The 21,439-nt window shown below is 40.1% G+C and overlaps 1 protein-coding gene across 2 annotated transcripts in view; it reads left to right on the forward strand.

Moving 5' to 3' along the window:
• Window positions 1-21,439, forward strand: part of sspo (SCO-spondin) — a 73,568-nt gene that overhangs the window by 3,368 nt on the left and 48,761 nt on the right. Inside the window, exons 3-39 of one of the 2 annotated variants that reach the window (XM_086065953.1) lie at window positions 116-198; window positions 507-677; window positions 763-986; window positions 1,135-1,237; window positions 1,984-2,142; window positions 2,227-2,312; window positions 2,387-2,512; window positions 2,723-2,879; window positions 3,807-4,059; window positions 4,145-4,286; window positions 4,466-4,607; window positions 5,266-5,438; window positions 5,508-5,726; window positions 5,933-6,098; window positions 7,387-7,654; window positions 8,764-8,968; window positions 9,668-9,762; window positions 10,934-11,190; window positions 11,721-11,855; window positions 12,410-12,612; window positions 12,732-12,859; window positions 14,125-14,234; window positions 14,318-14,467; window positions 14,580-14,673; window positions 14,780-14,989; window positions 16,185-16,390; window positions 16,522-16,636; window positions 16,769-16,890; window positions 17,048-17,218; window positions 18,597-18,830; window positions 18,900-19,022; window positions 19,108-19,205; window positions 19,317-19,548; window positions 19,616-19,768; window positions 20,172-20,309; window positions 20,394-20,576; window positions 20,688-20,838. In XM_086065953.1, coding sequence (XP_085922079.1) covers window positions 116-198; window positions 507-677; window positions 763-986; window positions 1,135-1,237; window positions 1,984-2,142; window positions 2,227-2,312; window positions 2,387-2,512; window positions 2,723-2,879; window positions 3,807-4,059; window positions 4,145-4,286; window positions 4,466-4,607; window positions 5,266-5,438; window positions 5,508-5,726; window positions 5,933-6,098; window positions 7,387-7,654; window positions 8,764-8,968; window positions 9,668-9,762; window positions 10,934-11,190; window positions 11,721-11,855; window positions 12,410-12,612; window positions 12,732-12,859; window positions 14,125-14,234; window positions 14,318-14,467; window positions 14,580-14,673; window positions 14,780-14,989; window positions 16,185-16,390; window positions 16,522-16,636; window positions 16,769-16,890; window positions 17,048-17,218; window positions 18,597-18,830; window positions 18,900-19,022; window positions 19,108-19,205; window positions 19,317-19,548; window positions 19,616-19,768; window positions 20,172-20,309; window positions 20,394-20,576; window positions 20,688-20,838 — 5,985 coding nt within the window. Of the gene's footprint in view, window positions 1-115; window positions 199-506; window positions 678-762; window positions 987-1,134; window positions 1,238-1,983; window positions 2,143-2,226; window positions 2,313-2,386; window positions 2,513-2,722; window positions 2,880-3,806; window positions 4,060-4,144; window positions 4,287-4,465; window positions 4,608-5,265; window positions 5,439-5,507; window positions 5,727-5,932; window positions 6,099-7,386; window positions 7,655-8,597; window positions 8,969-9,667; window positions 9,763-10,933; window positions 11,191-11,720; window positions 11,856-12,409; window positions 12,613-12,731; window positions 12,860-14,124; window positions 14,235-14,317; window positions 14,468-14,579; window positions 14,674-14,779; window positions 14,990-16,184; window positions 16,391-16,521; window positions 16,637-16,768; window positions 16,891-17,047; window positions 17,219-18,596; window positions 18,831-18,899; window positions 19,023-19,107; window positions 19,206-19,316; window positions 19,549-19,615; window positions 19,769-20,171; window positions 20,310-20,393; window positions 20,577-20,687; window positions 20,839-21,439 lie in introns of those variants that run through there. The other variant, XM_086065952.1, reaches the window with a different exon arrangement.

The raw sequence follows: 21,439 nt of genomic DNA on the forward strand, positions 1-21,439 counted from the left end.
ATTGAAAATGCAAAGTGTGTGTTTTCCCATTTGTCAAAGAGAGTATAAATATCACTTTACAACAATCAGTATTACAGCTGATAAAGATGAATATGAACTTTTGTACTCACATCAGACTGCCAGTGATGGAAAGTCAAATGCTGAACAAGACAGTGAGAGCGTGCTGTGAAGGTTGGAGTGGACCAAGGTGCACAGATGGTAAGATAATTTGTTTTTAAATAAAAAAATAAATAAATGCATTCATAAATTCTATCAAGATGCAATGACTGTATGTTTGATTTTGTGTTGTGCAAAATGATGCATAATTTGTTAATTAATAAAATAAAACAAATAAAACAAACAAATAAATGAAAAAAATAATAATTAAAAAAAATAATAATAATAATAATTAAAAATATTTAAAATGAAATTGTCCATTAAGTGTGAACAACACACAACAATAAGATGACTCAAACTCAAGCAAAATGTCCCTTACGACCTTCAGCTGTTTATCCGCTCCCTCTCAGGTGTAGGAATGCATGGTCAGTGTTACTCCACCTGGAGTTGTGCGGAGTTCCCCGGAGTCCACAACGCCTCCCAAATGACGATGGAGCAGTGCTGCAGCAGCCAGTGGGGATTAAGTTGGAAAAATGCCTCGGACCAGACCTGCTTATCCTGCACCTATACGCTCCTACCAGGTCCAAAATTATGAATGTCAATGGATATAACATTCTTCTCTGCTTAATTTATGACTCGATCCTATTTTTTTCCACACACCTCTAGACTCGCAATTCTCCCCGCTAGTACGTGGGGGTCTCCTCGGTAGCGCCAGGGCGCCTCAAGGCTCGGCCACCTGCATGTCTTGGGGTGGATCCCACTATCGCACTTTTGACAAGAAGCACTTCCACTTCCAGGGTAGCTGCACTTACCTGCTGGCCTCATCCACTGATGGGACCTGGGCAGTGTACATCAGTACGGTCTGTGTCAGTGCAGGAAACTGCAGTAAGGTATGAAAGGTTTTCATTTAACTAGCGAGTGGACTATCTTCAGATATTTAACGAGCTGACTGCACAGTAGAATGAATTAAAGTTGAAATTTGCATTGGTTTGCATTCAGTAAAGTCTTTCAGCGCAATGTTTTAATGGTTTTTTTCAGGCTCTGAGGATAATGATGGGCCTTGATTTGGTTACAATTAATGAGAGAAATGTAACCCTCAACAACCTTCATGTTCCAAATGGCGAACCCCTCTTTCAAAATGGTATGCAGTCACTCAACTAACAAGAACAGAATTATTTGTTCGAGGACCTTCAACATGTATTCTAACAATATGGCATCTTTATTTATTTACTCATTCATTCCCAGCCATTTTCACTGAAGCAACCCCCTTCGCCCCGGCTGTTTTACTGGATTTTGACTGAATTTGCAGGGCCCACAGAATATTGTGTTCTATTGCTATAAAACATGTGACCTACCAAAAGAAAAATTAGAGTCTCTTCTTTCACCAGGAAGGAAAAGTATATTTGTATCTGTTTTGCAGCAATTAGCATTAGAATGTAGCTAAGTTTCATCAATATTCACATTCCTTGTGAAAACACTGCATCAGCAACAGCTTGTTGCAGAAATGGCCCTGGCTGATCTCTTATACTCTGCTACCACCTGCTGGCCGTTTTTGTAATAACTACCATTGCTTTAAGCCACCTCTTCATGTCAGAAGCTGCATCAAAGCTTTCTATACGTTCTTGCTTATAAAAAAAGAAACACGTTTTTAGGAGAGAAGGACAAAGTATTAAAACACTTTTTTACACATTTTTGGGATTAAATGCATCAAGTGAAGCAAAATGTACAATAACATAAAATAACAGATCTCACATGATGACTAAAATAATAGATTTGCGACAAAATGTGAAATTGGCCAAATTTGGGTATAGGAAGTTTCTGCTCGACAGTGACGATATTGACATCCAGACCAACTTATTTCAGTGATTTATTTCTCACCATTTGTAGGAGTGAGCGTGCACTGGCTTGGAGATTTTGTGTTTGTGGAGAGTGGCCTCGGGGTGAGGATGAAGTTTGACATGGTCAACACTGTCTATGTGACAGTAACGTCTGAGCATCTGGCAGCCACTAGAGGGCTTTGTGGAATCTACAACACCAACCCAAATGGTGCGTTAATTCAACTTTGACAAAAAAAGTGATGATATTGACTTTTACAATGGTGGTGTCATTTGTTTACTTTGTTTGTTATAGATGATTTCACCACCATGGGAGGAACCGTTTCCCAGTACGCTGCTAGCTTTGGCAACTCGTGGAAAGTTCCTGACCAGCAGAATGAAGTACTGCTCCATATTCGAATGAAATGCTTGTTGATTACTTCAAGATTTCTAATTGTTCCTCATATTCTTTTAAGGTCTGCAATGATGCTGCGGAGCTGGGACACAGCTGTGACGTCACGGGAAATGCTGCCTTGCGCAGGCAAGCAGAGTCCATGTGTCATCGACTACTCGAAAGCCCCTTCACGCAGTGCCATCCTCGTGTGAGTGTTCACTCTGATGGCAATTTGCAAATGCTGTCTTACACATAAACATCAACTTTTTCTAACAAAATTTCGTCATGCTACTTGTGCATCATATATGAGGCGAAAGTTAATTTTCTGTATTTTCATTGTTGTCGCAAAACCACACTACAGTATCATGTCATTCCATTGTTTGCAGTACAGTATTTGTGTTTTCCCTCTCTTTTTCAGCTGGACCCAGCAGCGTACCTAGATACATGCCTGTATCTTTTCTGTAGCTTGCCACCCAAGGAAAGGGAAGCGGCAGTATGTGACACACTGGCGAGCTATGCTCGAGAGTGTGCCCAGCAACATGTCATCATAATTTGGAGGCGAGGCACCCTATGTGGTAATAAAATTAACATCATTGTTATGCTATTTCTATTTAGTTAGTTATGCTCCCTTTAAGGGGAGCACAGTGTGAGACTGGGGGGAAATAATTTTTTGAATTAAATTGTAAAAGCACTTTCTTTCTTTCTTTTTTTTTTAATTAGTGGTATTATGCAATGATTTTTTAAAAATCGTAATTAATCACATGACTAATAGTTAACTCATGAATAATCGCAAATTTTATATATTTTCTAAATGTACAATAAAAAAAATCTAACTGCTTGTTTACATAAAAGTGGAACAATTTGAAAATAATGGAAATATGGCTGCATCTTTTAGTCATTTATTATTTCATGAAAAATCAGAAAATGTATTTAAAATGAAAAAGAAACGAGTGTGATATTGATTTGTGTTGAGGTCATTTTTTTCTGCCACTAGGTGGCATAATTGCATTTGTAAGACGTTGGTGGCAGCTCAGTGCATTTTTCTTTTCATATTAAGAGCTATCTAATCTTTAACAGGAAGTAACTTCTGCACATTTTTAAAATTGTTAAATACAACATGACCCCAGTCTCCGCAAATATATGCATTATTATTAAATTTATTACTGCTCAATTTTGACGAGGTCATGTCTGCTGCGTTGCGACTGGAATCCCCCCAGTACAGGATTTTGAGGGGCGGTCATTAATCACGCGTTTAAAAAAAATCGTGGCGTTAAAGGAACTCAAAATTAACACACTCATTTTGACAAATGTCAGGTTCAGTCAGCCTAGAACATTTAATAAACAATAGACAAGGAAGGAGGACGAGACTTAGATTATTTTTACTTGCAAGGAGAACGGACAGAAAATGGATGAATGTGCAAATAATCTTAAATTTTTAATCTTGTTCTCATTCACACTTCTTTAAAAAAAAATCTGTCATTGTCTTCCTACCATCTCCCCAGCTCGCGTCTGTCCCAGAGGGCAAGTCTTTTCAGACTGTGTGTCCTCATGTCCCCCTAGCTGTGCATCCCCCCAACCCCCAGGGCCAGCTGCGTCCGTGGGTCAATGCCGGGAGGAGTGCGTTGGAGGGTGCGAGTGTCTTCCAGGACTCTATCTTCACCGGGCACAGTGCCTGAAAAGAGATGATTGCCCCTGTTTCCATCGTAGACATACATACCAGTCAGGGGACAAGATACAGCAGAGATGTAACACCTGGTGAGGTGGAAGTGTGTTTTTGTTTTTCTGTCACTCGATTCGCCTTTTTTTTTTTGGGTTGACATTTTCCATTTTCCTGATATAGCGTTTGTAGAGAAGGTCAATGGCAATGCACTGGGGAGAAATGTGCTGCTCAGTGCAGTCTGGTGGGAGCGCTCCATGTTACCACCTTTGACAAAAAGAGATACTCCTTACAAGGAGGAGACTGTCCTTTTACCACTGTGGAGGTAAGAAAACTATATTCGCCGGACAAATTAAGTACACTGGTGCAAACAGATTAGATTCCGTCCAAAAGCTGCATCGGAAGAATCCAAGTAATAATCCTTGGTTTTGACTGACCTTATTACAGAGAAGACATTTTTACTTGAGTTGTCCATATCGCTTCAGTGCATCAATGTGTTTTCAGGACTACGTCGACCGAAAGCTAGTGGTGACCGTGCGCTCTGGCGAGTGCACAGCAGGGGGAGGAGGCGGTGCACCAGGCCTGGGTTGCCTAATAGAGATGAGCGTTACAGCACTTCGCACCACAGTCACCGTCACAGACACTGGTGAGTTTGTTCATTGAGCACTGATAGGAGAGAAACAAATAGAAAAAATTGAAACATAAAATGGACTACTTGACGTCTTATCTGTTGTAATGTAAAAGTACATTTATCACCCATCTACAATCGGTGAAAATGAACGACATAGAGGCCATTTTGTTTTGTTTTACCCCTCTTGCACTCTTATTACAACACACTTTTTACAGTATTTTTAGCTTCTCTTCTCACTCTGTTGCTGTCATGAAATAGAATGCTAGCATATTACGTCACGAGGAAAGAAAAAAAAGACTTGCCCGTATGGATTTCCAAATCAAAGGCAACACGTGCTTGTCTTAAGCTGTTCACTAATTACTCCCAGCTGATGTTTACTGTAAAATCGATACATAAAACAAAAGACAATTAAAGGTATACTGTATTTAAACACCAAAACGTTCAGTCCCCTAGCTTAATGCTAACATATAATGGGAAACACCATACACAGGATGATAGCCTGTGTATGGTGTTTCCCATTATATGTTAGCATTAAGCTAGTGGACTTAACGTTTTGTATGGATAATGGATAAGAAAAAAAGGATCACATAAAAAGCCATTTTGATGTTTTGTCATTATTTGGTTAGCTTGAAATTAGAATTCCTCTTAAGTTTATTTACATTGTTTATTCTAGGCACAGTGACGTTGAATGGCCAAAGGGAACCGTTGCCCGTGGTGACCGCGGACCTGGTCGTGCGGAGGGTGTCGTCTGCCTTTCTTCTAATCCAGACTTTTGGAGCTCAGCTACTCTGGCACCTAGATGGACCCTTCGCCATCATTACCTTGCAGCCTCATTTCACAAACAAGGTAGACTTCATGTCAATTTCACTGTCAGCCTATCTGACAAAATGCCTTCATTTTGTGTTTATCTTGTAGGTGCGAGGCCTTTGTGGAACACTGACCTGGAATCAGCATGATGATTTTATGACCCCAGAAGGAGACGTGGAGAGCAGTGTGTCGTCCTTTGCTGGCAAATTCAGCACAGGACATTGCACTCTACCTGGAGGAGCCCCTCCAGACCCCTGCACGACTTACACCCAGCAAAGACACTATGCTGACATATTATGTGTCATCATACATAGCAGCGTATTCCAGGTTAGTTTGCAATGTTATGTGGGTCAATTAAACTGACTTTTATGTGTGTGTGTGTGTGTGTGTGTGTTTGTGTTTCTGTATTTTTTGTTTTATATAAAATTTCATGAGGAAGACAGAAAATGCCCTCCAATTTTGGAATGACCCATGCAATGTACACCTGCTTCTTGTAGTTCAAAGTCCCATTCCCTCTCTTTCTGCTCCATTAGGCATGCCACGACGTAGTGGAGAGGGAGCACTATTTCCGCCTGTGTCAATCCGAAGTGTGCAGCTGTGCGCCCCAGAAGGCCTGTCATTGCACAGTGCTCACTGCCTACGCCAGACATTGTGCCCAGGAGGGTATCGCTGTCCTTTGGCGTAATCAAACCTTCTGCTGTAAGTATGGAAGAACCCAAGTAGAACTACAGCTACAAATTATAATGACCTCAGATAGTAATTGCATTCCTATGTTAAAGGTCAATAATTAAATGCATTAACTCAGGGCCATTCTAACTGTTACTTTCAGTGTGTGTACTTCGCTTTGTTATGTGCAGAGTGAAAAGGCCTTATTTGAATTATAGTCAAATGTCACGTAAATAAACTCCTGGCTGAAATTTTGTAAAATATAAACATCTATCTATCTATCTATCTATCTATCTATCTATCTATCTATCTATCTATCTATCTATCTATCTATCTATCTATCTATCTATCTATCTATCTATCTATCTATCTATCTATCTATCTATCTATCTATCTATCTATCTATCTATCTATCTATCTATCTATCTATCTATCTATCTATCTATCTATCTATCTATCTATCTATCTATCTATCTATCTATCTATCTATCTATCTATCTATCTATGAAACAATAAACTAAAATACAGCGGGACATTACGAAGCAAACCTGCAGCTATTGCAACACTTGCCAATCTTGTTCTCTTTGTTTCAACTTTTACAGTTTTTCTCCGTAGGTTTGGCACATTTCTTGAAACTGAGATGACATTTTCAAAACACCATGGACAAATCCCCAAATCCCCTTACAATTGTTGCCAACTGAATGGCATTTTTCATTGCTTTCATCAAATTGCCAATGTCTTAGTACATGTCTCAATTGCCTCAGTGGATCTGTGCAAATGGTTGTGTATATTTAGCCTACAGTTGGCACAATGTGCCCACATTTAGCACATTTTCCAAATGAATAGATCTTGCTGATCGAAGTGGATTTGTTGTTTTTCAGTCTAATGGCTGTCTTCTCCAAAACATGTCAGCAGGAATTCAGTGTGTAAGTCATAATATGCTAAATCATCTGTTCAATTGTCTGTTTTGGGAGAGATATGAGCTTTTGCAGATGATCCATGGTGTTGTGAAAAATCATCCAAGTTACTTTTGCCAAAAGCACTAAGTGAATGCAGATAAGCCAAAGCAATTGAGAAGGATCTTTGTCGTTGGGAGCTTGGAGCGAAGCATGGGTGACCAGTTTTGTGATAGATATGTGCTTTTGCTAATGAACTGGTTGTGCGCAAATGTAAGTCTGTTTGACCAAATGAGCTTGCAGTTTTGAAAATGTCATCTCAGTTTCAAGAAATGGGGGCAAACCTATGCAGAAAAACGGTAACTCTCTCATTGCCAATGATCAACATGCTTATTTTCACAGCCTATTTCCTCCTGTCTCCCCAGCGGTGCAGTGTTCCGGGGGTCAGGTGCATCGCGAGTGCGGTCGAGCATGCGGCCGCAAGTGTTCGGACCTGCAGCACGGCTGGAGCTGTGATGATGACGGTCGTAGTGGTGGCGGTGGTGACGAGTTATGTGTTCCAGGTTGCCAATGTCCTGCAGGACTAGTGCAGGACTACCAAGGCCAGTGTGTGCCCACCACGATGTGCCCTTGTGTGCAAGGAGACAAGACATATCTAGCGGGGGATATCGTTCAGAACAGCTGTAACATCTGGTATGTTGAAATCGAAGATTACATTTATGAGACTAAGGATGTTTGTTTGTTTTTGTTAGCAGTAGTGCATGTCGCACCCTTCCACAGGTAGTGGAAATCTGTGAATATATGCCGCCCCAACTTAAAAGGTTTATAATTAATTACAGATGACAGATGGTGGTAAAGCACACTTTTGTCTAAATCAAGCTCCTCAACTCATTTTAATCTGCATTGCCATAAAGGATTTTTTTTTTTTACCAAGCATATTGTTATTTTGTATTGATATTGTGAAAGTAAGTTAAAAATAACTAAACAATCACACTATTAGGCTAACGATATAATGTCTTGTTCAACCAAGGGTACAGATGCTATCTTTTACTGCACGTTATAAAAAAAACCACTATCTGTGCTCCACTTTAGCTGCGATAAATAATCAATAAGTAAGCCGCAGTTTATGCCACTTGAAGTGCACAGCTTAACATACTGGATATTTCTTCTTCCCTTCTCTTAATACTTCTTGTTGAGGCTGAAAACGGTGTCACTAAAAGCTAAATCAAATCAAAATGGCAACAGACAGCAGAGTAAAACAAAGCAAAACAAAAGAAAATACATAGACAACAAAGAGTACAATGTGATATACATTTTAGAGTACAATATATCATAGCACATGGTGAAAAAAGTTTATAAACAGGCTGAAATCAAGTGCTGCTATTCCTCGAGCATCCCTCACTATCTTTTTCAGCAAAAAAAATACATAAAAAATGGCATCTGGCACCCAGTAGATGTATTGTACATAAATTTTTTGAATGTAAATATCAAAGTCCCTGATGCGAAGAGAGAGTCTGCCACAATTATTAAATGGATATAGGCACACCTTCTTCAAAGCCTTGCATCTGGTGGCGCAAGAGCTCTGATGAAATCACTCTATGTTCCTGCTTCTTTCCACAGGATAGGTTGATTTCATTGCTTCTCTTCGCCACAAAGCAGCTGTGATGGTCGCTCTTGGCAAATTTATGGATCACAGTATAATACTTACTGTGAATAATTACACATATATCTATTATGAAAATTCCAAACACAACACCGTACTTAACTTTATTGCTTCTGGTCCCTGACTTCTCCACTTACAGTGTGTGTGAGGAGGGGCGTTTTAATTGCACGCAGGGCCCCTGTGAAGAGTTCAACAAGTGTCCCGGCTCTCTGATCTACGCTCCACGTTCCTGCCTCCTCACGTGCTCCAGTTTGGACCCTCCAAGTCAGCAGCAAGGTTCCGGCCTCCAGAGTTGCAGAGAGCCCCTATCTGGCTGTGTGTGCCCCCATGGGACTGTATTGCTTGTAGGTGAAAACTCAACTTTTGAACCGGAAAATGTGACAAAGCAAACAGTTTTGTTATGTGATATGTTTTGCTTTTTAGGCTTTGTTTTGCTTTAATATCGGTGGAATTTATGACCTTGTTACAGTGATATCAAAACTAATGCAAGCTATCAAGCTTAAAAAAAAAAAATCTACATTTTATGTTGGGTTAAAAAAAAAATAGAGGTTTCTTGTTATTTTTCTTAAAACAAAAAAAGCTGAAAATATTTAGTTTTTTTTTTTTGTGCTCACACGTGCAACAGAAATGCTTTTTACATGATACCGTCTCACACACACACACACACACACACACACAAGTGAAATACACATCAGACTGAAATGCTCTCATACATCAAACTGAAACGCTCTCTTAAATTATCCTGAAAGACTCTCATATACATTACTGAAAAAGCTCTCATATAGACGCCACTGAAAGGCTTACAAAAAAGTTCAGTAATGTGTGAGATTGTTTCAGTTCTATGTATGTAAGAGGTAATCCTGAATTATTTCCCCGTTACATTGCAGGAAATATTTAATTAATATTTGAATAATATATATATATATGTTTTTTTTCTCATTTTATACTCAATTCTAAATGATTGAATTCCATATAGAGTATAGATTTTTTTATTTTATTTTTTTTGCAGTTTTTCCTTCACATGAATGTTCTCTTTCCTGTAGGGCGATCAGTGTGTCCTGCCTGCCGAGTGTCCGTGTCGCCATAATGGCCGCCTCTACTACAGCAATGACACCATCACCAAAGACTGCAACACGTGGTATTTAGACACAGTGTCAATGAATAAAGATAGCCTTTGGAATATGTACTTTTCAGAGGTGGCAAATCCAGGTCCAGAAAGTTAAAAACCCTGTTTGGCTTTAGCCCCTGCTGCTAGCTAGCTAGCTCCCTAAAAGGTAAACAAGCACCATGGGAGCTAGCTAGGGAGCTAATGTTGAATTATTAACATTGTTTTCTGTTTCAATATATATTCTTCAAAGTGTTTTTGATTTTAGTTAGATATGTAAAACTATTCCCATATGTTAGTAGAATGTGGTCTGGTTTTCCCCCTAAGGAAGTGAGGTGTCTGACTTAATCTGAATAATCTACAGGGCAGATATGCGGGAATCTCTGGTGCGAAGCTGCTACAGAGTTCAATAGTTTATCTAGGAAGCCAATAATTTACCTCACATCTGTTAAGGACTGAAAGAACTCAATGGGAGATGGCCTGATTGTATTTCACTCTGCTGACAGGACAAGATCAAAGGGGGGGCACAGTCTCTTCCTCGGGGGCTGTGCTCTGTGTGGAGTTTTATGGGGGGTCCCTGGTGCAGGGAGGTGGCGGGAGCAAGGTGTTTGCCCACATCCTTGAGGAAGTGTTTAAGATAGGGAGAGGGGGTGTGTAGACTTGTTTAGACAGGAAATGTCACATGTTCTGATAGACCAAAAGGTACTTTCTTTGTCAATGAAGGGGGAGGGAACGTTTTCTGTATATATGCATGCATGAACTTTGAGAAGAACACATTTGTGGGTGAGCTGCATGATTGAGCAGTAGCTCCAAGTGGCTTTCAGAATCTGAAATAAAGCTGGCAAACTTGTTCACAGATTTCAACTTTGAATTTATTTGAACACGCAGAAATCAAAGAAATGATTTCCAACACTAACCAGCTAGCACCATGGGCTAAAGCCAAACTGTGGCAGGATTTTTACCTCCTCGACCTGGATTTGCCACCTCTAGTACTTTTCAATCAGTGTTTGGCATGAAACTTCCATTTTGCAATAGCATCCAGAAGCTTATTTCCTAAATCATTCTAAATGTGTTTCTATTTCATCTTTAAGCATGCAATGTTACAGTATTTTTTGTTCCTGTGTGATTTTTGTTTCCCAATGATTGCTTAATCGGTGAAAATCTATTTTCAAAATGTCACCAATCTCTTGATTTCCTCTTGCAGTGTATGTAAGGAGCGCCACTGGCACTGCAGCCAGTCGGCCTGCGCTGGCATGTGTGTGGCTACTGGCGACCCTCATTATGTGACGTTCGATGGTCGCTACTTCTCTTTCTTGGGCGACTGCCAGTATGTGCTGGCGAGAGAGACCAGTGGTTTGTTCAGTGTCACCGCGGAGAACGTGCCCTGCGGAAGCACCGGGGTCACCTGTACCAAGTCCGTTACCCTCAGCCTGGGGAATACCATCATCCACTTGCTGAGAGGTAAGAAATCTTATCAAAGGGGAAGTCAACCCTAAACATTTCTTGACAATAATATGTTTTATGTGACCTAACTAGTCTAAACATGACATTCTGATTCATATTATATTCGTGGAATATGAGTTATGAAGCAAAATCCTGCCGTTTTTATTCATCTCTTGGGGCGGCCATTTTGCTACTTGCTGTCAACGGAAGATGACATCACAGTTGCTCAGGGCTCAGGCAACGACCAATCACAGCTCACCTGTGTTCTGAAGCTAGGCTGTGATTGGTTGTTACCTGAAACCTGAGCCACTGTGATGTCATCTTCAGTCGACAGCAAGTGGCAAAATGGCCGCCTTCTGATCTTGATAAAAACTATAAAACTAAAAACTAAATATTTTGCTGCTTACCTCATATTCCACTAATGCAATATTGACCAAAAATACAGCATTTAGACTAGTGGTGCTGCATAGAACATATTATTGGAGTGTGCATGTAAAATGTTTAGTACCGGCATGTAAGAGTTTGCAATAATCTAATCTTTAATTTAGGTAAAGCCGTGACCGTTAATGGAATGCCAGTTACTCTACCGAAGACCTACAGCGGAAGTGGACTGATTTTGGAACGAGTGGGCATGTTTGTGTCGCTTTCCTCCAGACTTGGGGTCTCTCTGTTGTGGGATGGAGGTAAGAATCACACACAGTCTAGATAGAACCTCACGCTTAAATGTGTTTTCACTATGTAGTCATACAGATGTGTTGTTTTTGCCCAAAATAACTGGAATGATTTTGCACACCATGGATCATTTGCAAAAGCTCTTATCTCTCCCAAAACAGCTTACCTATGTGTCAAAATTGAATTTCTATGTCAGTGCCCCTACAATGCATCATCCCTTTGGCATTGTGTGAGCACTGCAAGTCAAAATGATTAGATGCTTTGTCACAACGGCAGAGGTGACGCTAACAAAATACAATTCTGTATAAAACTGAGGGGGAAAAGGATTTTACAAGCGCAATTTTCAAAGTTTGCTGTTGAGTTTGCAGGAAAGTGCAACAAAAAAAGTGTAAGCTGAATTCTGTATATTTATGAAAAACTAAAGACTACCAACTGTGTCGGAAGAGGAAAACCTCCAAAACCTGCAGGACGCCGGCCCTCGAGATCCGGGTTTTGCATGTTTGCACAGATGTGTTGTTTTTGCCAAATATAGAAATTAAACCGTTTCAGTGCATGTTGCTTGCAGGTATGCGCGTGTACGTGCGTCTGGCCGCACACTTGCGGGGAAACGTCGGCGGCCTGTGCGGTAACTTTGACGGCGACACGGAGAACGACTTCACCACACGACAAGGCATAGTGGAGTCCACCGCTGAGCTATTTGGGAATTCTTGGAAGGTCAGCCCATCCTGCCCGGATGTTGCAGACCAAGATCTGCGAGACCCCTGCACAGTGAGTTCAAAGATGCACCGATTCACGTGAAATGTGTGACTCTAAAAAGGAACAATGATAAAATGGCAAAAACATGAATGGATTGATAGTGGTGACATTAAAAGACAATTTATGCACAGGTCAACTTGCACAGAGTACCATGGGCCAGGAAAAGATGTGGCATCATGACTCAGGAGCTCTTTTCGCCTTGCCACCTTGAGGTGCCCTTCCAGCAGTATTACGACTGGTGTGTCTTTGATGCTTGCGGGTGAGTAACAACATTTTATTAGTATTCATTTTGTTATGTCTACCAAAGAGAGAATGTGTGTAGCTTTACTGGCAGTTTACAGTTTCTTATTTTTTTTTAACCTGTATTTATTTTGCTGAGGATCCATACAAAAAATATTTTCATATTTTATTATCTCTTAATACAGATTATTTTCTTTTTGCCTTGTGCTAGCTATTATTAAGATCCTTGATAATACCTCAGTGTATTCAAGTTCTGCTCAAACTTTTCAGTACATTTAGTGCTGACCTATAAACGTTATTCAAAATTTTCATTTCCACAAATTTATTTTGTGATTGTAACTTGCTCATCTACATTGTATAGGGATGTTCGATACCAATTTATTTTTAGACCAATACCGATACTCAAATCTTCAGTACTCACCGATACTGATACCAAACCCCCCCCCAAAAAAAAGACATATATATCAAATTTCCTTAAAATTTAATGAAATTAATGGCAATTATATTGTTTCAATTTGCTCATAAAAGTCATTTTGCATAGAGAACACAATAAAATGAATTTCAAATAAATAAATAAAATGAAACTAGTAATCCAGTGACAAGGAAAAAAAAGCAAGTAGCAAAAAAACGGGTGGATTTTTCTGCCTATTCACATAAAAAAAAATGCAGTATTAACTGATTTGCTCCCAAAAATGTATAAAAACATTCAATTTTAAATATTGCCTAAAATGTATTTACCGGTATACGTTTTTTAATGTTTTTTTTTATGTCTAGAGCATACAGAAGGCCTTGATGCAGCCTCTGACCTGAATAGGTTGCTTAAAGCAATGGAGGTTATTACAAAAAATGGCCAGCAGGTAGCAACAAAGTATAAGAGATCAAACAGGGCCATGTTACAAAAAAACTGGTTTGTGAATAATGATGAAACTATATTCTAATGCTCATTGCTGCAAAACGAAAACAGATACAAAAATACTTTTTTTCACCTGATGAAAGTAGAGACTCTAATCTTTCTTTTGGTAGTTTCCATGTTTTTATAGTATTAGAACACAATATTGTGTGGGCCTTGCAAAATCAGTCAAAATCCAGAAAAACAGCCGGGAGCAAAGGGGGTTGCTTCAGTGAAAATAGCTGGGAGCGAATGAGTTAATCAGAATGTTGTGTTGTGGGGGTACAAATTGGGTTGCCTTTGCTTCTGTAAAGAGCAAGACTAAGATCATTTTGCAAGCAGTAAAGGTGAACGCTAAGTGAAGGTCTGTGCTCTTCCCCTCCTCTCACTTTCAGCTGTGACTCTGGCGGGGACTGCGAGTGCTTGTGCACAGCCATCGCCACCTATGCAGAGGAGTGTAACCGCAGGGGCATCTACATTCGCTGGCGGTCTCAGGAGCTCTGTCGTATGTACACAGAGAACGAAATTGGTCTGTTTTTGCAGGAGGCTGTTTCTAAATTTCGATCTCTGTTTCTCGTTTTGTCAAAGCCCTGCAGTGTGAAAATGGGCTCGTTTATGAACCCTGTGGTCCAGCTTGTTCCCCTTCATGCCCCATTGTGCAGCACAGTCCGCACTCCCAGTGTGACCTCCTCTCCTGTGTGGAGGGCTGCTTCTGTCCTGCTGGTACAGTTCGATATGGTAAGATTGATCAAACACATTTTGGGGCACATTTCGTCAAATCGAGACTGCAAGACAGAATATTAAATAAAGTTTCTGGAAGGCCATTAATGATCTGTTTTTTATTCTGTAGGTGACAGCTGTGCAGTTCCTACTCAATGTCCATGTGAGTGGGCGGGGTCCATGTTTCCTCCTGGAACTACGGTCAATCGACACTGCCAGAACTGGTCAGTCCATGTCAACGCATATAAAGAAATTCACATTCCAAATGTGTTTTCTGAACACTTTGTATTACACCGAATCCGTGGCCTTCTTCTGCTTATATGCATCCAGTTCTTGTGAAGATGGTGTGTGGCAATGCGATGGGGTGGCTTGCCCCCCTCCTCCGCCGACCTGTCTGGAATCCGAGTTTTCCTGCGTAAGTGGTCGCTGCATCCCCTCTCAATGGCTATGTGACAATGAAGACGACTGTGGTGATGGCTCTGATGAGATTTGTCCATTCACCTGCTCACCGGAACATTTCCGCTGTACCAGCGCGCCAAGGTAGGCCCTCGCTCACGTTGCTTTAGCACGGGATCGATTTTTAAAATGTAAGATACCACACGTTACGATGTCAAAATATTGTGTTTGTAGGGACCAATAAAAAACTTATGCACTTATACTATATATATTTATTTAATAATAATAATAATAATAATAATAATAATAATAATAATTATTATTATTATTATTATTATTATTATTATTATTAATATTAATTATTATTATTAATATTATTATTATTATGTCTTTATTTTTCATGTATTTTATTTATATATTTATACTATATACTTAATGAAATGCCTCTACTTAACATATAGTTCCCTGGCACAAGAGGGCACCAAAATATAAATTTTATTGCTTCGGCCTGAGCACAAAAACAGCAAATAAGAGGGTTTTCATCAAACAATAGAGGATAAAAATCTGCAAGAGGGTAATTTGTAAATGCCAAACTGCGAATATGCAGACGTTCACTACTTATCTGGATACTCCATTGCATTGGCAATTTCCTGCCAGCTCTTCTCTTTGTCATCTATATTGTAATGAAGGACACATTTTATGTACTCAACTCACTTCTTAATTAGATAACATTCACTCACAGTTCCTTTATATCAGCAAATATAACATATTTACAACCCTGGTGTCAATGAGATCAGAGGCAGCAATGAAATGATCAGTTACTGGGTCAGAGTGACTATAGATGGCGCACAATTCAGATTGTGTGTCTTTTTCAAGTATAAATATTTAACTCTATCAAGTAAATTTTTTATTAATACTAATAATATTTTTTTTATTTTTAACTCATTCACTGCCATTGACGGCTATAAACGTAAAACAATTATTTTAACCTTTTCTATTAGTTTTTTTTTTCTCCACTTCTGTTAACAAGAGTAGGAAAACCTAGATTTTTTTTATTGTACATTTAGAACAATATACAATTTGTGATTAATCGTGAGTTAACTAGTGAAGTCATGCGATTAAATACGATAATTTTTAATTTATTTTTAATAATCTTTTTTTCAATGAATTTATGGCCTCATCAATCATAATAATATTTTTTAATAATTGTCATTAATAATAATAATAATAATAATTAAAATGTATGATGTTAGTGCATCAATACCATCATCAAAATGACGAATTGTTACCGAGAAAGAACTCCATGCACTGAAACGGCATCTTTTGTTGGGTTTGTCAGTGGACCATGTCTGAACCTGGCTTTGCGTTGTGATGGCCACCCAGACTGTGCTGACCAATCAGATGAGGAGTTCTGTGGACCCGCCACTCCAGTGCCCCTGTGCCCACCAGGGGAGTTTCAGTGCGCCAGTGGGAAATGTCTCTCAGCCAGCCGTGTATGCGACGGACGGCTAGACTGTGGATTTGCCGATGGTTCAGATGAGCAAGGTAACGCAACTGGTGTATTGACAAATAGTTGCTATCATATGCAGGGTCATTTAAATGTACTTATCAAGCTAATATGTGACGAATGAGGTCCTACTCCTATTTACTGTGATGAATTCTGTTTCCTGGCCCAGATTGTGGTGTGGTGTGTGATGAAGGGGAGTTCCTATGTGCTGGAGGCCGATGTATTCTCTACCTTCATCGATGTGACGGTCACGATGATTGCGGAGATCTCAGTGATGAAAGGGGGTATGTTTGCAGATCTGCTAATAGTTAATACAAAATAATAATTCATAAATAAACACAGTTCAGTTTCAGCTTTAAATATTTTGTTTTGTTTCCTAGTAACAAATAGTATTAATTTTTTCCACTGGTTTTTAGGTGTGTCTGTGCACAAACAGAATTTCAGTGCCCAGGGGCCCAGTGTGTCCCTGCAGAGAAAGTGTGTGATGGACATAGAGACTGCCCATATGGCACAGATGAAGCTGTCTGTCCAATCAGAGGTAAAATAAGCATTTGAAGCATCCTGTAAAATAATACATTTGAGGTGCGGTATTGTATATCAGCAAAAATGATTTCAGTAGTGAGCGTCAGAGTATTTTAGTATTGTGTGTAAGTGTGTTTCAGAATTATTATTATTATTTTTGGGGTTATATATAGTGACATGTGGACCAGACCAGTTTGCCTGTGGTGATGGCACATGTGTTTCCATAACTACGCTGTGCGATGGAATACGAGATTGCCCGGCTGGAGAGGATGAAAAACGAACCAACTGCTACTCTTTCATAACGCCACTTCCTTCACCTTTGACCCCGACTGTGCCTACCTCAGGTAGTGATATGATAAACACACACACACACAAAAAAAAGGATCGTTTTTCTAATCCACTCGCTCGGTAGCTGTGGATTTTGAGCAGATTCGGTTGATTATTATGACCCAGCAGATTGGCTTGCAAATTGAATTTGGACATGCTCAACAGCTGAAGTGAGTTGAAGTAAATTTAATTGTAAGTATTGGAAATTATTACCTCTTGTTGGATTAAAACCTGACTCAACGTGCAGGGTCAAATCCTCGACCCATTTTGGGTATAAATAACCTAGAATTGTTGTTCTCCCTTTTACTGTAGACCCAGTACTGGGTAAGCTATTTCACCCAATTTGGCTTACTTTCGAGCCAGCAGCGTACTGACAAAAGTGTCATTTAGTAACCCTCTCCAGGGCAATGCACACTTATATATGACAGAATAAAGGCCTATATGATCAAATAAGAGTGACTAGACAAACTAAGATGACTAATATAGGCGCATAGCAACTACATAGCAGCTGACCACAGTTTCACATTATCATAAGGGACATAGTAATTGCATAAGCAACTGGCAACATCAACATCCATAACCCAATAATGCAAAACACTGTTAAAATGTTATGATTTTTTTTTTGTACACTATTAAAATAAACGTAAACAACATGGAGCTTTATCTCTGTGTCAGCACACGTCGGGGCTCAACATTGTGTACCTAAAAAAACGATTTGCAATTCTGATATTGAACTGTCTCCCTTCAACCCTTTTATCTCCGTACAGCTTTTTTTCCCCTATCCACTTATATAATCATTCCAGAATGAATCCACTGCATAAAGAAAATCCCCAGCGTGTCCCATAATTATTCTGGGGGAATTCAGCCACGCTGACAAAACATTTCAGCAATACAATATGTCGCCTTTAGCACCAGCATGTTGTGTATGCATAAAAATCAGCTGCTTTTTCCATTGTTGGTTTTCCTGCCCACCACATTATCTTGCTGAAATTACCAAGAAAATATGTCAAGTCGTGGTCTAATGACAGCTTTGCGTGTCTGGTTGCTTCAAATCAAGCCTTCCTTTTTAAATAATAATGATAATAATAACAACAACAACGACGATGACAATAATAATATGATCATGACGACGACGATAATAATAATAATAATAATAATATATAAAAAATAATAATAATAATCATGATCACGATGATGATAATAATAATGATGATGATGATGATAATAATAATCATGATCATGATGATAATGATGATGATGATAATAATGATTATGATAATAATAATCATAAAATCATAATAATCATACTAATCATACTAATCATACTAATCATACTAATCATAATAATCATAATAATCATAATAATAATAGTAAATGTTTTCCCATCCTCTACAGCTTGTTGGTCCTATGAGTTTGCCTGTGCCACCGGCGGGCAATGTGTGCCCCAGACTTGGCACTGTGATGGCGAAACCGACTGTTTGGACGGCAGTGATGAGCAGCAGTGTCCTTCATTCTGTGGTCCTGGCCAAGTGCAATGCCTCAGTGGTGACCAGTGCGTTCATTACCAGCAGCTTTGTGACGGCAACCCAGACTGCAGAGATGCATCTGACGAGAGCATAGACAACTGCGGTAATGTCACCTGACTGCAAAAGTTGACTGAGGACATGGCCGACTTTGATCATTGTGTTTATCTTCTAGGCTCTGCCCGGATCCCTCCATGCCCAGGTAGCTTCTCATGTGACAATCGCACATGTGTGAACATGTCAAAAGTGTGCAACGGTATCCCCGATTGTCCGCGGGGTGATGACGAGCTTGTGTGTGGTGAGTTGTCACAAGATACTATTATTGGTACAGTCTGAGAAGTGTGGTAGAAAACAGAACGCAAATGTCAAATGTTGATGTTCAGGTAAAAGCGTTTCACCAGCACCCCCCGGTGATAGGAATACAACAGTCTCCTGCCCAGAATTCACATGTCTGGACGGTTCCTGTATAGCTTTCAACATGGTAGGTTTGTTCATCTTTTTTTTTTTTTTTTTTTTTAATAATTATCATTTTTGATAATCTTGCTCCAACCTGCATTTTAGGTATCTAACTCCTTATAACCTTACTATTCAGATGTGTAATGGTGTGGCAGACTGTCCAGACTCCTCACTAGCGCCGCTTGGGGGTCCCACTGATGAGCAGGGTTGTCGAAGTTGGAGCTCCTGGGGTTCTTGGAGCCCCTGCAGCAAAACCTGCGGGACAGGCTCCATGATCCGGCTCAGATTTTGCCCAGCCGGAGACATTTTGCACCACTGTCGGGGTCAGGATGTCCAGAAGCAGCAGTGCTTCAACATCACTTGCCCTGGTATGGATGTGGAGTAAAACGGTTGTGAAAGCACAATGATTCTGACAAAGTGTTTTGTCTTATCCAGTTGATGGTCAGTGGTTTCCGTGGGTGAGCTGGTCAAATTGTTCCAGCGAGTGCGGAGGAGTGCAGATCCGACACAGAGACTGCATCCTGCCTCAAAATGGAGGCCGAGACTGCTTCCAGCTTCCAGGACCATCCAACCTCAGCTTGGAAATTAGTAAGAAATCCAATCACAGAATTCTGACTTTAAAGTCAGAATTAAGACTTTAATCTCAGAATTCTGACTTTAAAATGAAAATTTTAACTTTTGTGACGTAGGGCTATCAATGGATAATTCTGATATTAAAATCAGAATTCTCACTTTAAAGGCAGAATTCTGAGATTAAAGTCAGAATCCTGCCAACCTTTTTTTTTCCTCTTCACTTGCCCTAATCCTTTTCCGTATCCATCCATTTAGTGGGATTTGATATTTATTAAATATTGACAAAATGCTTACATACTTACTTGATGGGTTTCAGAATAAGTTTTGGAATTTAAAAACTTCATCAACCTATTTTTGTAATCTAGATATGCATATAGCAACAATTGATCTTGACATTGTCCGCTTGTCTCTATTTCAGAGCCTTGTTCTGAGGATGGCTGTTTCAACAGCAGCTGTCCGACAGGCCTGGTGAGACACAACTGTTCCCCCTGCCCACTGTCCTGTGCCCACATCAGCAGCGGGACAACCTGCGATCCCACTGCACCCTGTTTCTCAGGTCACCCATTGAGGGCACCCTAGATCTATTTCTCAAATCTTGCGTAATTTCTCAAATCTTACACATTGTAATATATTTTCCCAGGCTGCTGGTGTCCAGAGGGGCAGGTAATGAGTCACACACAGGAGTGCGTGTTGCCAGAGGAGTGTATGTGTGAGCTGGCAGGTGTGCGCTACAGGCCAGGTCAGCAGATGAAGGTGGACTGTGAGATTTGTGTTTGTGAGAGAGGAAGACCTCAGCAATGCCACCCCAATCCGGACTGTCCTGGTCAGTCTTAAAAGGGTTTATTTTGTTTTGCTTATTGTTTATCTTAACTCATTAATGTGACCCCCCCCCCCCCCCCTGCCCTTTTTTTTTTTTTATCCCAATCACTCACAGTACTTTGCACCTGGTCGTCATGGTCTGAATGGGGGGAGTGTTTGGGGCCATGTGGTGTGCAGAGTGTCCAGTGGTCATTCCGGAGCCCAATCAACCCCAGTAATCATGCAGATGGGAAAACCTGCAGAGGGATCTACCGGAAAGCACGTCGGTATGCAGCCTTGTCCTTATTCCTATTTTCTTTGACTGATTTTGACGCAATTTTGATTATGGTGATGTAAAGTTCAGATGGTAACCGGTTCTTTTATCTTGAATGCTCACTATATAAATAATAACAACCAGGAGACTGCATATTCTCAGTTGAACTATTTACTGGATGCCAGAAAGATCGAGTGCACGGCTGCGGAGCCTTATCTGCGGAATACGGAAGAAGGTCTAATCTATTCTAAATAGTCTCTACTCTTATACTGTTTTGGCCGCCCACCCACACAATGGACGGCTCAGCCTTGCCCATATGAAAATGTGTGACCTGATGATCTTAACTAGTTTCAACTGGATAAATGTGTCAGAGTGCACATAAATAGAAAGGCGCCAAGCCAGGACAGGTCACAGCGACACAACGGCCTAGCTCAGGTCACTTATTTAATCATTAAGAGCCCTGATCGAACAGTGGCATTGCTTAAATTACATCCACAAAAATGAAGCTCGTCAGATCAGTTCAACATAGTGCCACAATATAGCACCAAAGCACTACTTTTGTCAAACTGAAGCTCCTCAACTCACTTCAATTTATTTCTGTTGCACCAAGCTGC

Source organism: Leptonotus elevatus, chromosome 21 (assembly GCF_054856555.1).
Source record: "Leptonotus elevatus isolate MCC_2025b chromosome 21, RoL_Lele_1.0, whole genome shotgun sequence".
Lineage (NCBI taxonomy): Eukaryota > Metazoa > Chordata > Actinopteri > Syngnathiformes > Syngnathidae > Leptonotus > Leptonotus elevatus.